The sequence below is a fragment of the Oryzias melastigma genome, linkage group LG19, assembly GCF_002922805.2.
Source record: "Oryzias melastigma strain HK-1 linkage group LG19, ASM292280v2, whole genome shotgun sequence".
NCBI classification, from domain to species: Eukaryota; Metazoa; Chordata; class Actinopteri; order Beloniformes; family Adrianichthyidae; genus Oryzias; species Oryzias melastigma.
In genome coordinates this window covers 12,185,392-12,201,114 of record NC_050530.1, presented here as the reverse complement: position 1 = coordinate 12,201,114, position 15,723 = coordinate 12,185,392, and the positions used below count along the sequence as shown (strand labels likewise).

The 15,723-nt window shown below is 37.1% G+C and overlaps 1 protein-coding gene across 3 annotated transcripts in view; it reads left to right on the top strand.

Moving 5' to 3' along the window:
- Window positions 1-9,490, top strand: part of si:zfos-911d5.4 — a 14,767-nt gene extending 5,277 nt beyond the window's left edge. For all 3 annotated transcript variants that reach the window (XM_036217174.1, XM_036217173.1, XM_036217175.1), the window contains exon 7: window positions 8,362-9,490. In XM_036217174.1, the coding sequence (XP_036073067.1) occupies window positions 8,362-8,529 (168 nt within the window). In that variant the 3' untranslated portion in view covers window positions 8,530-9,490. The remainder of the gene's footprint in view (window positions 1-8,361) is intronic.
- The last annotated feature ends 6,233 nt before the right edge of the window (window positions 9,491-15,723 follow it).

The following is a 15,723-nucleotide window of genomic DNA, read 5'->3' as shown; positions in this document are numbered from 1 at the left end:
CGACCTACAGTTACACTCAAGCATCTGTTTGCTTGTAAGAAGTGGCATCAGAAGCATTCACAAATCCACCATTGAGCCACTGAGTGAGCCTTCTGTGAGCTCAGACAATTATTCTCCAGCAAACGCCATGTCTACATGCCCCAAAGTGGAAAATGATTGAGTAGAGCAGCTGTAATTTATTAATTATGGTCTATATTCTTAGACCACGGTTCTGGCTTCATTCAATTTGTATGGATTGAGGGGTAATTACCCTATGTGTGTGTGTGTGGGTGTGTGTGTGTTAAAGAGACAGAGAAAAAGCTGAAGATCTGTGTATGTCATAACTTAGATTACTGACGTCTTACATCTTTATGTTGTCTCTGATTTTATTAAACTAGATTCTCATTTGAATAGTTTTATCTCAGAAGAATAAAAAATACACAGTCTTGTAAAGTGATTATTGATTAAAAAAACCTCTGAGGTGGCAGTGTATGGTACAAAAATGCTGATTTTCGCTTCCGGAGCGACATTTCATCTCCCTGACAGACGACAGAGTCCACACAATTGCAGCTTGTTAATTTAACTCCACCCTGACATTCCTCTCTGTTTGGCCGTCTCCCGGGCTGCACGTGTCACAGGCCGGTAATGGACAGCCCGGGCTTTGCACAGAAGAGGGGAAAAAGGAGAGACATCAACTGCTTTGTGGCGATAATGAATGAAGCCACACAAAAGGCCACGAGCAGGCCATTTACAAAGCCTGCAAATTCTCCTGCCTAAATAGATAATGTCGACAGCCACCGTGGCTTTTTGCTCTCTTTTATGGTATTAAGCCATTAAAAGTAAATCTGCACACACTCTCATATACAGATGTATATTAGTGAGGGTGTGTGAGCGCACAAAGCTCACCAGCCGCTATAATAGCTTTACTTGTTCAATTCAAATTCTGCCTCTAAAGATTATTAAAAAACGGTAATAGTTTTAGGGTTGTTCAGGTAGACTTATAGAATTTTGTTTTAATGAAATAAAAAACAAATAAAGTCGGACTTTACATTTGTAAGCTTGTACTTTACATGATTAACTTTAAAGTTTTTCATGAGCACTGAACCTCATGACCAATGAAGTTCCTCCAAAAGTTTTCTGATCGAGTCTCTTCAAACAACGAATGATTAGTTCCGTGCCACAAATGAAAACGGCGTGGAAGGGAAGTGCAAGGATGTCCACGTTTCTGTAATTGCAGGACGACTCTCGAAGAGAAGCTGGAATTGGAAATAATTGGCACCCGAGTGTGTGTAGGAAGCTACAAAAGGGAAGCTAGCCGTGCAATTTCCCAAGAGAAGAGCGCCGGAGCATCAGAAGTGTTTGTAACGAACTAGTGAAGTCAGCAGCACTTATGCAGTGTGAGGCCGCCATAAAAGCCACCTCGTTATGTCCGATGATTAAACTTGTTTAAAAAAAAGGAACGAAAAAAATGAACTTGAATCACGATGAAGGGTCCCATAGAGAGATCCAGCAACTGTAATTTGTTTCCTTCGTGGAATTTAATAGCAGCCGTTGTAGAGGGCTCTTCACGCGCTCTTCTCAGTTTGGTTAAACATCATGTTTTACACATCGCTGCTTAACTCGGTTTCAGTAAATTTGAATATGTTTTTAAAATAAAGGTTTGAAGTATTATTATTACTTGGATATTAATTCCGCCAGTGCAGAGGAGGATGGAAAGAAGTTTGTCTCAGATTTAAAATTATGAAAAAATAAAGGAGTTCGGTTAATAGCTCTTATGAATGATATTTATTATATTTAAGAAAATATATTGAATAATCATAATTTAAAGTTATAAAATTAATCTAGGCTTATCCATGAAGAAGTTATTAAAAAAGCTAATATAATTTAAATAAAAGTCTGTTACAGATTACATGCCTAGTAAATGTGCAGTGTCTTTCAGGATTTTTGCTCTGCTTTCAAGGCTAAATTGCACCTTAAATGCTGGTTTGAGTCGCTAACTGGAGCTTTCCTTGGTCACTGGCCAAGGTGTTAATTTTATCTTTGCCAGCTCGGTTATTTCTTTTGTACACTCAGGATATTACAGTGATCCCCCACCACCACCAGTACAGGATCCGTGATATGATCAATAGGGATTCATGAATAATGAAGGAGGCCGAGTGGAGCAGAGGCACTTAATTACAGCTTCAAAAGCCATTCTTGTTAATTGAGGAGAATAAAAGTGGCGAAGTGGACTGAGTAGCAACTTCAATTTTTTTTTTTTTTTTTCTTCTTATATTTTTGCTAAAAAGCTGGAAGCGACCAATGATGCATTTGTGTTTTGATTTATCCCCTTTCTGTTCCAATGACCACCTGTGAGCGGTCTATCGTTCTTTTAATGTCGACGCTAATATGTTGCATATCCAGACAACCGATACAGAAAATAATTGACAGCCAAGACATCTGTTACAGTTATGTGAAATTATGGGTAAACTAGTTAACAGACACTTTTGGCCCATTGTCTGTTGTTTTGATAATCACCCTTAATAACGGACGGCATCAATATGGTTTTTAAACCTGATTTGGGAGTTAATGGAGTCAGATAGGGGCGGTCAGTGTATGCTCTGGGGGGTAATGCTGTTAGAGATGTTTGTAAAGACCAAATTAAATCAGTCATAGATTGTGCCCTCTCAAGTCAGCCAGACAACCAGACTCATTGAAGAGAAAAAGGAGGGGATTCATATTTTAACCTCTCATAGAAAATGTACTTATGTGGATGGAAATAAAGTCAAAGCTGGATGACTGGATGAAAATTGTTATTGCCAACAGTCTAATGGCTTCCTGTTAGCCGAGGCCAGCTGTTTAGGAGCTACTCTTCATAATTTACGCAGCGTTTTGCTTGTGCGCTTGCGTGTTCCAAATGCAATTATTGGCATAGATGGCATTGTCATGAAATTAAACTTTAGGCATTTATACAGATGAACCAAAAACGGAACAAGCAAGAGGTAATCTACAGTATGAGGTCTGACGAAACCGTTCGATTTTAACTTCATTTGCTCAATAACAGGGAAATCGCAAGAGACTGTACGGCTAAAACTTCGACCCAAACGTCTTCACGTATGAAATAAAAGTCAAATTGTGTAAACATTTTTTAAAGAGCTGTAGATAAGGATCATCTTTCTTATACAAACATTTAAAAAACTAATTAAATCCCGTTCGGAAATGGTTTAAAGGATAAATTGCTGTCACAATTTGCCAATAACAAAGCATGGCGTAGGAGAGGTCATGATGTGGGCTCAATGATGAACTTTGTCTGCTTAAGTATTTAATAGTCATAAAGGTTTATTGTCATACCTTATGATAACTGAAGCTCAGAAAAAATAATGAGCTCATTATATAAGCTTACACATCCCTTTTTATATTAAATATGCTTAAGTATACTTATTTTTTGTGTGGCCTGTGGAGGCTCATAGACAGAAATGTCTGCATCCTGACAGGTTTTACTTGCATTTTTCTTGAAACTGAATAATTGGAAGGTGTGATTGTTTTGTATTTGGTAAGTGTTTAGGAAATATCTGTAAGAATAATGTAAGTTACAGGCAGTTGTGACGTACAGGTGATGCTGTCATATGTACATTAGTGATGTGTGCACACTTTCTCCTTATTGACCGGGTGCATATACAAGTTGCTTTTACTCAAGCAAATTCATGGGGCTTTTCTTTTAGTAAATTAAAAAATATTTGTTTTTAAAGTAGTGGTCAGTATTGTCTGATTTCCACAACAACATATTTTTCAGTATAAAAAAAATAGAATGGATGTCCCTTGATCAATAAGGTTGGTATGATTATGTAAGTATGATCAAGGAACTAAAGTGCTGCTTTTTTCCAACTGTTAAGGAGCCTGAACGGTATGCAAAATAAAAGTAAGATGGTAAAGGACGCTCTTAAATATTTAATTACATATCGTTTTGTCAGCATTTTAAATCAATACATGTATCGCTTAACGAAATATCGCGATATATGACCAAAAGGATTTTTCTCTACGCCCCTATAAAATATACACAATTTCTTTCATTCGAGTGTAATTTAGAAATCTGAATGAATGGATTTTGTTGTTCCATAGGATATTGTAATTTCCTCTTAACAAACTCTCCTTTCTAGTCTCTTTTATTATGTCAAATATTATAAGTAATTTGCCCATTTTGTGGCAAATTGTGTAAGAAAACAGCAAGGAAATCTAGATATAATATTTTGTTATTGCTTTTTTTTTTTTTTACAATTTATGACCTTCTCCCCCTTGACTGTTTTTGAATGTAAAAAGACTCATGTATGGTTGTTTAATTTTCAATTTTTTTATACTATCTTTCAAAACTTTAAAGTTAAAAGTAGTCAGTTTGTGTAATTCAAACTGAGCTTTAGAAAAAGATGATGCATTTAATGTACATATTTATTTATTTATTTTTTATTTTAGAATCTTTATGTACAAACCAGTTAACAAAAAAAACACACTGAGGCTCATGTATCTGATTTTACCCAACAGAAATACACTTTTTTACAAGTTTATAGTTTGTAAAATGGATAGCCAAACCCTCCAAGCCATCAGAGGTCAATTCCAGTGATTTATTGGCTGCTTGACGAAGACTTTGAGCTGCAGAGGTGTGTTTTTCATTGTTGCCTCCTCTTCTGTACGTGGAGAGACACGGCGCTGAACAAAGAGGCCGTCGTCTGAAGCTGGTGTGGCGTTACGCTCACTCAGAGTTCACCTGAAACATTGCACCAATGGCTCCAGGTAACAGGCCCTACCAGGATTCTTTGACCTTATCCGAGGAATCATCTGGAACGCTGTGAACGGCTGCACACCGGAGGGATGTGACACATCCTTAACTAATTACATATTTCCTCCCTTTAACCACATTTGACAGGCTTGTCAGAGTCTATCCAAAGTAATTAGATGTAAAAAACAAACTGGTAGGTCTGGAGTTTCTAGTCGAAAGTTCATTAGTACTTTAAGAATAATTATGTTAGTATTATTGCATTTAGCTCTACGAATCTGTGCCATAAAAATCTATTAGGATTAAAGGTAACCAAGTCAGCTATTGAAAAGGATACGTGGATAAAAATCGATGGAGTTTGTGTTTAAGCAGAGCTGGCTTTCTGACCAGACGGTAAATAAGAGGAGGGACTTTTTCTTGCTGAAACGTGAGGAAGGATTTGACTCCTGCCTCTCACTTTCTCTGTCACAGATCAGGACAGACCGTTAGGTGAGCTCGCAGCCCTTTGTGTGACACCCATCCTTAGCCCCAAGGGTCTTATCTCTGACATGAAGTGTTACACACATTCAGACACGGACGCACGGGCTTGTTGCAGCCTGAAACAGTTGAATTTGTGGACACAAAAAGTGAGAGACTATTTTAGCTTTTTATTTTGAAAGAATGTAAAAGGAAAAATAGAAAATTAAAAATACATTATATTGTATTTTGGAACTTTCCTGAAGTGTAAAATAAGACTCCTTCGTCATGTGAAAACCCGCCCGTGCTCAATAACACCTGGCAGGAAGGTCGTCTAGACAACACATAAAAAAAAAAAATTCCCTAATTGGCAAAATTCTTCGTTCTTTCATTTCAAATAATACAACATGTGCTGATATTTTTGATCATCTTCTTGAACGCTATGATGCCACGATGATAAATATGGAACATAAGTTTTAGATTTTTTATAATTATTGTGGTTTTACTACAAAGAAAAACATTTTTTTGTGATTTAAAGAGGCCGCAGAAGTACTCAACTTCTATTAGATTAGTTAATTGCTAATTAGCAATGATTGCAGTTGTCTGTAATTTGATGCAGCTCAATTTTTCCTTTTATTTTTTCTTTTTGTCTTGGGTTTATACATCTCTTTTCCACCAGCTGTCACTAAGCTATTTTTGCATGCATCCCAAACTAATAGACACTCAGCACCTCTGAAGTGTCTGAGTCTATTGTTATTCAAGCCATGTGGCATTTGGCCAAGGCTTCAGTGTTAGATGCAATTGTTAATTTTTTTTTCCTGTTACCATTTTTCTCACCCTTTTAATGCAGACTAATAAGTAAGTAAGTAAATGGTGGAAGGATGTGTGTCTGAAATCGCAGTGGCCTTTGTTGTAGATAATTAGGTTAGCAGCAAGAGCGTGCAGGTGCTGAGGGTGTGCTGTGTGCTCACGGTGTGTTATCGACTTGCTCATATTTGTAGTCTGTCAGGGGTGTCGCACTTCCCATCAGCCCCGGAGCTCAGCAACCTCTTCACTATTAAAATGATCACTTTCAATAGCAGACAAAGGAAAGAGGGAACATATCTAGTGCAGGGTATTTTCCCCACCTCTAATGCTTATCTGCCTTTTGATGTTGGCGTAATAAAAGGCCTATTGGGCTTCCACAATGACCTGCAAAATGGACAAGGGGCCAATATACTGGGCTCTGACTGTCGCTAGCATTAACTAAAAGGCCCAGACATTATGGAGAGCCGGGATGAAAGTACATAAAAAAAAGATAATAATTGAAAAATTGCCTAATGCTAAAGTGAAAGAAAATGGAACTGTGAAAAGGCACTGTAATATTCTGTTATCCCCTGTAAATGCAGCCAAACAAGAGATGCAGCGAGGCATTCTTTTTGAAATGGATGTGGTTCAATTACCTGCATGTCTAAATCTAGTTATGGCTTCCATTGTCAGACTTGAAACATAACAGGCAGTTTTGATGTAGTGTTAAAGCGTATTCTGCCCTACAACCTACATAAAATCACAAATCCATTCAAAAATGTGGAGGAGAATTAAAGCGCACAAGGAGAACAAGGTTAATTTAACTTTTATTCCGTTTCAGACTTCTCTTTGGATCCCCGCTCTAAAGGAAGAAACTGAGTATTTTATCAAGATGACACGAGCTTGTCTGTTTTTAAATTTGTTTTTATTAATGCGTTACTTTCCTTTGCAAATGGAAACCATTGGTTTGGTTGTGCGTTTTCCATCATTTGACCAAATGGAAGGCCGCTTCCTTGCAACACAAACCGCTCTGACCTGTCAGAGCATGTACGTAGGACCTCAGCTAGTTCTGACACATCGCTCAGATTTTTTATTGGACAGAAGTGCTGAGTTTTGATGCCAGGTTGGTGTTTGTATTAGTGTCACATTATTTGATAAATCACAAGACTCTGTTTTCACTGTTTCATCCTTATTGACGTGCAGTTTCATGCTGCTGCCTTTATGAGCTAATAAAGTAACACAGAAGACGCTTTAATCCTGAACCCATCAACTTATAATAGCTGTTGTTCAGCTACTTAGCTTGACTGCAAAAAAAAAAAAAACGTTTGATGATCTATTTAAAAAAATATAGGCCTTTAAGTCGTAGTAAAAATGTAAAAACAAAACAAAAAAAGCTTTAGAAACATGTATGGTTGAGGTAAAATTATCTCTACAAAGTTCCATGTTGGTTTTACACAAATACATTATATTAAAGTCCCACTACGATCATCTTTTGATCCATTGTAAAAGTGTTCCTAGTGAACTTTTAATAATGAATATGCAGTTTTAACCTAAAATCCAAAAACCTGTGTTGTTTCTAGGACATAGTGTCTGCAGAGCGGCAGCACTGCATCAGAAATTTGCCTCTGATTTGTGAGTGGGACTGATGCGCTCATTTCCCATCATCCCTTTTTTTTTACACTCTCTCCTGGTAGCTTACAGCCCCTCACACCCTAAGCTAGCTTTAGCGGTGCAACAAAAATGGTGACCAATATCGGAGCAATCCAGCCGTGCAGTTTTGAGCCAGAAAACTGGGACGTATATGGATCTGGTTATCTGCAGCTGGATGCATCGAAATAGAACAGAGCAGTGAGACCTTCCAATTGTACATGACAAGTACAAGCTTTTTTTCTTCTTCTTTCATCTTCTCAACATTTACCACTATTTGAATAGAGAAATATATTCCAAAATCTAATTTTAATGCTACTCTTTTTAATTTTTGTCCTCCATCATAAGAAAAATGGACCAAGAACATGTAAAAAAAATAAAATTTTCATTGGAGTGGGTCTTTAAAGTGAATTGTAGTCATAGTTCATAAACTGAGCAGAAACATATAATTTTATTTTTCAAAGTGGCCACAAATGTAAAGAAAATAAGATATAATATATATAATATAGGGTGTTAGTAAGACATTTATTAGCACAATAAGCTTTATACTGTTTATTAACGTACTTAGTAAGATTCATTAACATCTAAAATGAGCCCATTGTCTACTACGGTTATATTAATAATCTGCTTAAAACCTTAACAAATGTGTTAACTATCTTCGCTAACAGATTGTTGAGTGCTTTGCATCATCTCATCTGGAGTGTGACCATCACCTTATTATTTTGTCTCTGTCCTTTTTCCTGTAGGTTACGATCAAAATGTACAAACGCGGTTCTTACGGGTGGCTGGGTAAATCCCCGAACGCCACCGCTTCCATCCCCGCCACTTCTTTTGTGATGTTCAGGATCAGAGGAGAGGATGCAGATTCCAATATCTCAGTTAGCATCATTGAAAGCATCACTCTCAGCATGTGATGGAGACGGCATGTATGACGGAGGACGGCCATGACAAGCAGGAACTTAAACACAAGTGGGAAAACTTTATCTGTTAGCACTTTACTATTAAGCTTTGTGGGGATTTTTATAGTCACTTAAAAAAAATGTCACTTTTTTTTTATTCTGCAAGTCATGTTAATAAATATAGTTTTCCCATGTCTTGAATTACTAGGGCTGGCACACCCTTCACCTGCTGTTAATTAATCATTATGCTGGCTGATTATGTCACTTCAATGCAGGCAATGAGGGTTTAATGTGTTAATTGTGGCGGTTAAAAATGAGTGGCCTCTGGTACGATGAGGGCCGAGCATGTTGCTGCTTCTCTGGCTGTAATGGGAAGTTATTTAAAGCCTGTTTGGAGAGCATAAGGTGCTTTATTAATATGCCCCACCACACAGGGGAGACGAGCGTAGCTGCCAGCACCATTCATAACTGCATCTCAGTCACTTTCCATCAGTTACCAAGCCTGAGCAGCTGCGCTAACAGCTAGCAATTGTATTTAGCAGGCCTGGTAGCAGCCAAAATGATGTTAAGTCCATCACGATATCACTGCCTTCAGCTAATTCAATGAAAGGAGCTCTTTCTGTAGATGCTATCTTTTTGGAAGGCATCTTCGCGTCAAGCATAAGTGAATGTCTGCTTGGTTACCTGTGGGAGGAAACTGTTAATATTTGCATTTGTTCATGCACCTCATAATGAGTTGTCCCCTTAGCTCAAAACATTGTTTACATGATGTAGCAGTCAAAAACTGCTACTTCACAGATTTCATTTTAGGATGGAAAATTATTGTAAATTAAAGTGCGTGCAAATATAATAGCTGAACTTTTTGTTGTGCAAATGCAAATTATTTAAAGCATTTTTTTATATATATTCATGCATGTTCCTTTTTTAAATGTTTTTGTGAATAATCTTTTGAAGAAATAAACCATTTGGTGAGTTATCCGTGAAGCCAAGTTGTCTTTATTTCTCAGTGAGGTAAAAGTGACCTTTTCAGGGTCACCGTTTTACCTATTCTCCCAATTTCTTTACACCACAGTAAAATAAATGAATCATGAAAAGTTGTCAAAATGTCATAGAATACAGTGTAACTTGAGGTAATTTGATAAAGCTCAAAGCTGTGTGTAGAGTTACAACTATATTTGTTCTAGTAAGAAAATATGTTTTGCCTTTCAAAAGAAGAATACAATGTGTTTGAACATCTGAAATGCAAGCAAATCTCAATCATCAATCCTTCAGTATCATTAAAACATATAATATAATCATGTTACATCTTAAAATACTAGCAAAAATGATACTAATGCAAAAACTAAAATGGTTTTATTGTACCATTTAAATTGTGTTTTGTAGGAAATTTAAATAAAGTTTACATTTTATTGCAAAATCTGACATCTGTACTTTTGTAAAGTTTTCTTTGATTACACGTGATCTTGTTTAAGAATACTTTATCAATCAATCACTTAATTTATAGAGCAGTTTTTATCAACATGCTGCAGAACACAAGGTGCTTAACATAAAATATCTACATAAATAAAGGTTAAAACAATTTCTGAAAAGTCATAAAACAATAGATTACAAGAAGCATTAATTAAAAGGTTAAAAACACTGGCTAATACTTTATAGAGGCAATGTGTAGCTATTAGATACCTAAAAACTAGTAAATTAATACATGAGTTGTGTAAATGCTAAGTAAAAAAAATATGTCTTTAATTTACAATTTAAAAAAAATCTCCACAGATGCAGAAACTCTGGAAACTTTATAAAAAGTTTATGCTTTACTGTGATTTTACATCCGTCATTGATGCATTTTCCCCTTTGTAATATCCCATATGGGTTTTATTTTGTTTTACATTATTCATTTACCTTTTATGCGCCTTCATGGCCTCTTTCAATGGACTTAAAGGATGCTTTCCCAATGTTATTACCGGTAGTCTTTAAATTCAAACTTTACAGAATCTATCAACTCTAATACAAGACGTAACCTTTTTTGGAGTTTCAAATTAAAATCCCATAAATAATGCTGAGAATTTCTCGTTTTATTTTTCACACACCTTTTGTTAAAATATTGCTCAAAAGAGCTGCTTTAGCTATGAAGGTACTACTGCATACTCATGTTCAATCAGACTTGTGAAGGATCTGTGTTACTGGACCTCATCTACCGTCATTTGTCACCGCTAGGCCACAAGGTTTCCTTAAAGCCTTATTAAGGAGATGGAGGGTATCCATCAACAGCTCACTCTGCTCTTTGAAAGCATGCATCACGTCTCCAACGTGGTAAAAGACTACAGATTAAGGATGGATGACTGGCCACGGGGACAAAGAGAACCCTGTTGGGCAGCGTGGTGGTGACTAGGAGGGGAAGCTGAGCGGAAATGGACATGGAGATCAGACCAGAACACAGTGTGACAAGGTAACAAGGTAAACCTGATCCAGGCTGCAGCTCCACTGGAAACTGAATCAATAAGGGTTCTGTTAAAATGAAACTCCTCACGGAAGCTTTAGGTGAAGCCATGTCAAAGGTGAATCAACAAAAGAAGAGGAGATGTTTTCTGACCTCCTGCAAGGATTCTGTTTTTAGCACATTATTTTAAAATTCACATTAACTTCCACTTTCTTTGTGATGTAGACTAGCTCAACTATGGAAGAGACATCTCTCTCAGACACTTTTAGGTACAACTATTAGAGCTGCAAGCATGTTGATGGAGGACTGATATTTACTGCACTTCCCTCCACTGCTTGATGCACTTTGTCAAGCAAATGAAACCGTTTGACCCCATTACGCAAACACCCCATCTTGTGTCGCTGCTGCTTCAGCTCGACAGGCTCAAAGGTTCTGACCGAGCTGGTGTCAATATGCTCTTTTTACCTGTAATATTTTCAGAGATGCAAGCCTGTTTCGTCTGTAAAGGGCTCTACAGATGAAATTGTGTTGCTCTGAGAGTCTAACCCTACATGTAAAGCTATATTTTCTCTGTAAGTGGAAAAACTGTTGTAGAAATGAGAGTTTCTCCAAACATAAACACCAAATTGTCAGAAGCCACAACTTTTAGTCGATGGTTTATCCCTTTGAATCTTTTTATTTCTAATATTTTAGTTATTTCATCAAGTTTAATCTTGTAGTTTTGTTTTCTTGAGCTTCAGTATAAATGATCCAAATTCAACTCTTTAATTTGAAAATAACAGAAAATATTCATATTTATTAATACTTTGCTACAGAATATTGTAATACTAAAGCTTCTTCTTCAAAACATTTAAACAAAAAAATAATAATACCTATTTTTACATCACTTAAAATAGGAAGATGTGATGGAGTCGTTATATTTCTGCACTATTTGGTGTTCGCAATGAGAAAGTCATGGGGATCAATTCAGAAAAAATAAGGTAAATGCCCAAACATATTAGAAAAATACTGAATTTTATCCCTTTTTGGAGGGTGAGTTTAAAAAAATTGTTATACGCTTGTGCAGTGGGCCTGGTTTGAATCTCAACTGGGTATTTCTGAAAATGGATGGATAGAGTATAAACATTAAACGATCTCAAATATAATAGCTCATGGGGGAAACTAAAGCAGTCTGATAAACCAGCAACTGGGCAGGTTGCTCATTCAAATTTTGTTTTAGATGTTAATTGATTAAATCATCTTTTGGTAAGCATCAAAATGAGAATAAATCCTAAAATATATTTTAATCAAATTGCAAGGCAAGCAGTAGTTAAGCAGCTGCATTTGACCCATTTAGACCCGACGCAGCATCAGATCACAGGAGTTTCTGTATTCAAAGGACACCCCGGTTCCTAATGGGCTAATCCAAAACTTGTGTGTGAGAGGGTTAAGAGAGCTCACAAGAATAATGGACTGATGAAACACAGTCAAAAATCTCTAAATGCATTTTACAACAGGATAAAGTGTGATTGTGGTGGAAATGTAACTACATGCTACGGTTTGCAGGCTTTTATGCAACCACTAGAACGTGATGATGAAAGGAGGCGAGGCACCCCTTTTATGCCCGCCGACCCCTGTTCTGTCACCTCTTCAGCGTGAAAGCAGCAGGATTTCAGAAGAGTTTTCCTCCTGCGAATGTTCAAATTAGGCCTCATCGAGGTTGTATTGATATTTTTTACATAGGGGAGTATTATGACAATAATTAAAACAGCTTTGGTGCAAGGAGTTGCAGAAATGTACCTGCAGAACACCAAAGACACATATAAATGAGAAAAATTACGCTTTTTTTGGTCAATTACTGCTATTGACATGACCACCATACAGCTATCTGTGTTTAGCACAAGCTGTCTTTTCTCCTCTCTTCCCCTGCTATTGAGAGAGTACATTAGCCAGGCTGAATGGATGTATAATGCAGAGGGAGCAGGGCAGGGAGTTGGAAGTCATACAGCTCACTTCATGGCTGTGTTTCAGAGCTCTTTTGTGATTTTTTTTACCTCCAGAGTGTGGTTTTTGCTGCACACTAACAGGTCCCCTCTTCCGAGCAATCCTGTCACTTGTGAATATTTTGCATTATTTTATAAAGTTGCAGTTCAGTGAACCAGGTTATGACACTGATGGCACATTGTCTAAATGGACCACCTGAGCGAACGCTTGTGACCGTGGCGTTTCCGGCAGACTGCAGGGTCACAGTCACGGGCGCACAAATGCTGGCTTGCTGCCGCGCGCCAAAACATCCATCACTCTATTTCATTAGCGCTGCCCTTTGACCTGTTCCACATAATGTTGTAAAATGTGTCAGGTGAAAGATTATTGAGAGGCATGCGGTGATCAATATATGAATAAGAGAGTGTTGCTGCTGGCAGGGGCTGCAGAATCAAGCTCCATACAATATTTTTGCTGTCTGTCACGGAACAGAAAAACAAATGGAGTGGCCCAAGGCAACAGCCATCAATAACAATATGATGTGTGGACAATGATGAATTAGAACCAGACATCTCAATGCCTTGCTGCAGTGCATAGGAATATAATTAGATGAGTGGATTGATCTGTGTGTTCCCGTTCGTTTGCCTAATAGGTATGGGAGTCGATGGGGCAGAACGCCATGTCACTTTACAGAATTCAGAAAAGTTTATAATGTCCAATAATCAAAAGCTGTTTATGAACGCTCCTCCTTTTTGTGACATTGATTTGGATCTATAATGCACCGCAATCACTGAACGCTCAGACGGAACGCACTTTCAAAATGACAAATGTATTTTATATTCAATAACATCGACTTTTTTCTTACATAGCAACAAGTTTGACTTCTAAACACATTTAAATTCAGAAAAAAAGTAATTCTTAATACTTATAATTTATTAAAAATTACATCAAATAAGATTAACTATATCTGACATTTTTTTGTAGTATTCTCTATTTTTCTACTACTTTATCATGTTTGTATAACATTTTTTATAGATTTAATTGAGTTATTAGTTTGTGTTTATTTCCCTAATGCACTCTTATATGTTTCTATGTAGAAAAAAATCTTCAATTTTTATAAATGAATCATCATAAAATACAATAAATCCAAATTATTTACATTTTGAATGCATATCAACCCTAATATGACTAACATTTGGTGTTGCTGGGTGCTAACATAACTGTCACAATCAGAGAATGAATGAATCTTATTGTAGAGCAGAAATGTGAGAAGCATCAGACACGCAAACAGACTGACAGTGAGACGGAAGTGTGCTTTATTGATCTGGAGCTGTCTGCCATCCACTGAGGTCTTCACTAGAGTTGTATCATAAATAAATACCTCCAGCTCCAGCTATTGTGCTCCTTTATTTATGTCTCTTGTCATTTTGTGTGAATACCAGCTAGAAAAAAAAGAAAAAAAGGAAAGTGACACCTAATTAGTTGATAATAGTTTTCCTGAAATTGTATTCCTGAGGGAATTGTGCCAGCAACACCTCGCTTGAAATGGATCCGCGCAGTCGGTTAAATCTCGCCAGCAGCCACTCAGAGGCTCAGAGGAAACTTGAGCCTCAAAGATGAGGTGCATTAGTTCTGCTAAGCTAACCGTGAATGCTAATTGCAGGAAGGACAAACTGTAACCCTTGCCCTGTGGCTGTAATGACTTTTGGACATATGGAGAACGTGCAAAAGGCCTGCAATGTGATTTAACTTTTAATTTAAAAAATTGCTTTTTTTTCTGTGAAAAGAACTCAACATTCCTCCTCACTATGACGCAACAGGTTCTGTATGTAATAACAGAATATGTGTGATAGATATGCTGGATTTTATCAAATGGATCAGTTTTGTCTCAGTCCTTGTAGTTTCATCGCTTGAGGAAAGCAGCAACCCAGATTTGACACAATATGACACCTTGTGTGTCTGCGAAAGATTGTTCTGAGGTGGAAACCATCTGTTTTATTTGTGAGATAAGCTGAATCAGGACAAAAATATAACAATATCTAAGAAACGTGAAAAAATTATCTTAAAAAAAACTTTAGGGAAATATTTAAACCATTTAATGTCTATTAATGTACTTCCTTTATGTCATATGGGAACATAAAACTAAATTCATGTTCAACAAATCATTAAACAAGTCAAAAGGCTTTTAGTGCAACATATGTTAAACATGTAAATATCCTTAGGATAAAAAAGCAGGACTCAGGCAAAGTGCAGTGCTAATCAATCCTGTTTTATTGATGTATTTTTATTAAATCCAGGAACATGATCTGCAGATAGCAATTGATGTCAAGTTTAAGGGGTGCCGACATCTGTAATATCCCTTTACTGAAATCACACAGTTTAAAAAAACATTTTTTTTTGTGTGAAATAACACATCCTCTCTGGACGGCAAGAAATCTGGCCTCATGATTCCAAAAATCTTAAAATGAAAAAAATAAAAATAAAAAAACACACTGCCATGTCACACAAATAGATTTTTGATTTACTACAGTCCAGCTCCCAGGTGAGCACCCCTTTCACTAGTCAGGCTGGTGCTGCTCGCCTGACAGCCCAGGACAGAGATGGATGAGGGTAAGCGTGACACCTAGCAGTGGGTTACATGGCCTTGAGCTTAATCTCTAATTGGGCTCTAATGTAACTACAAGGCCTTGGAGAAGATGTTGTCTTGGCCACCAAAGCTCTTTAAAAGCCTCCCTGGGGCAAGGGCAGCTTGGATGAGGTGCTGTGGCAGGCCACAGTCATGTCCAAGTGAAAGCGTTAGGTTTCCACATCCT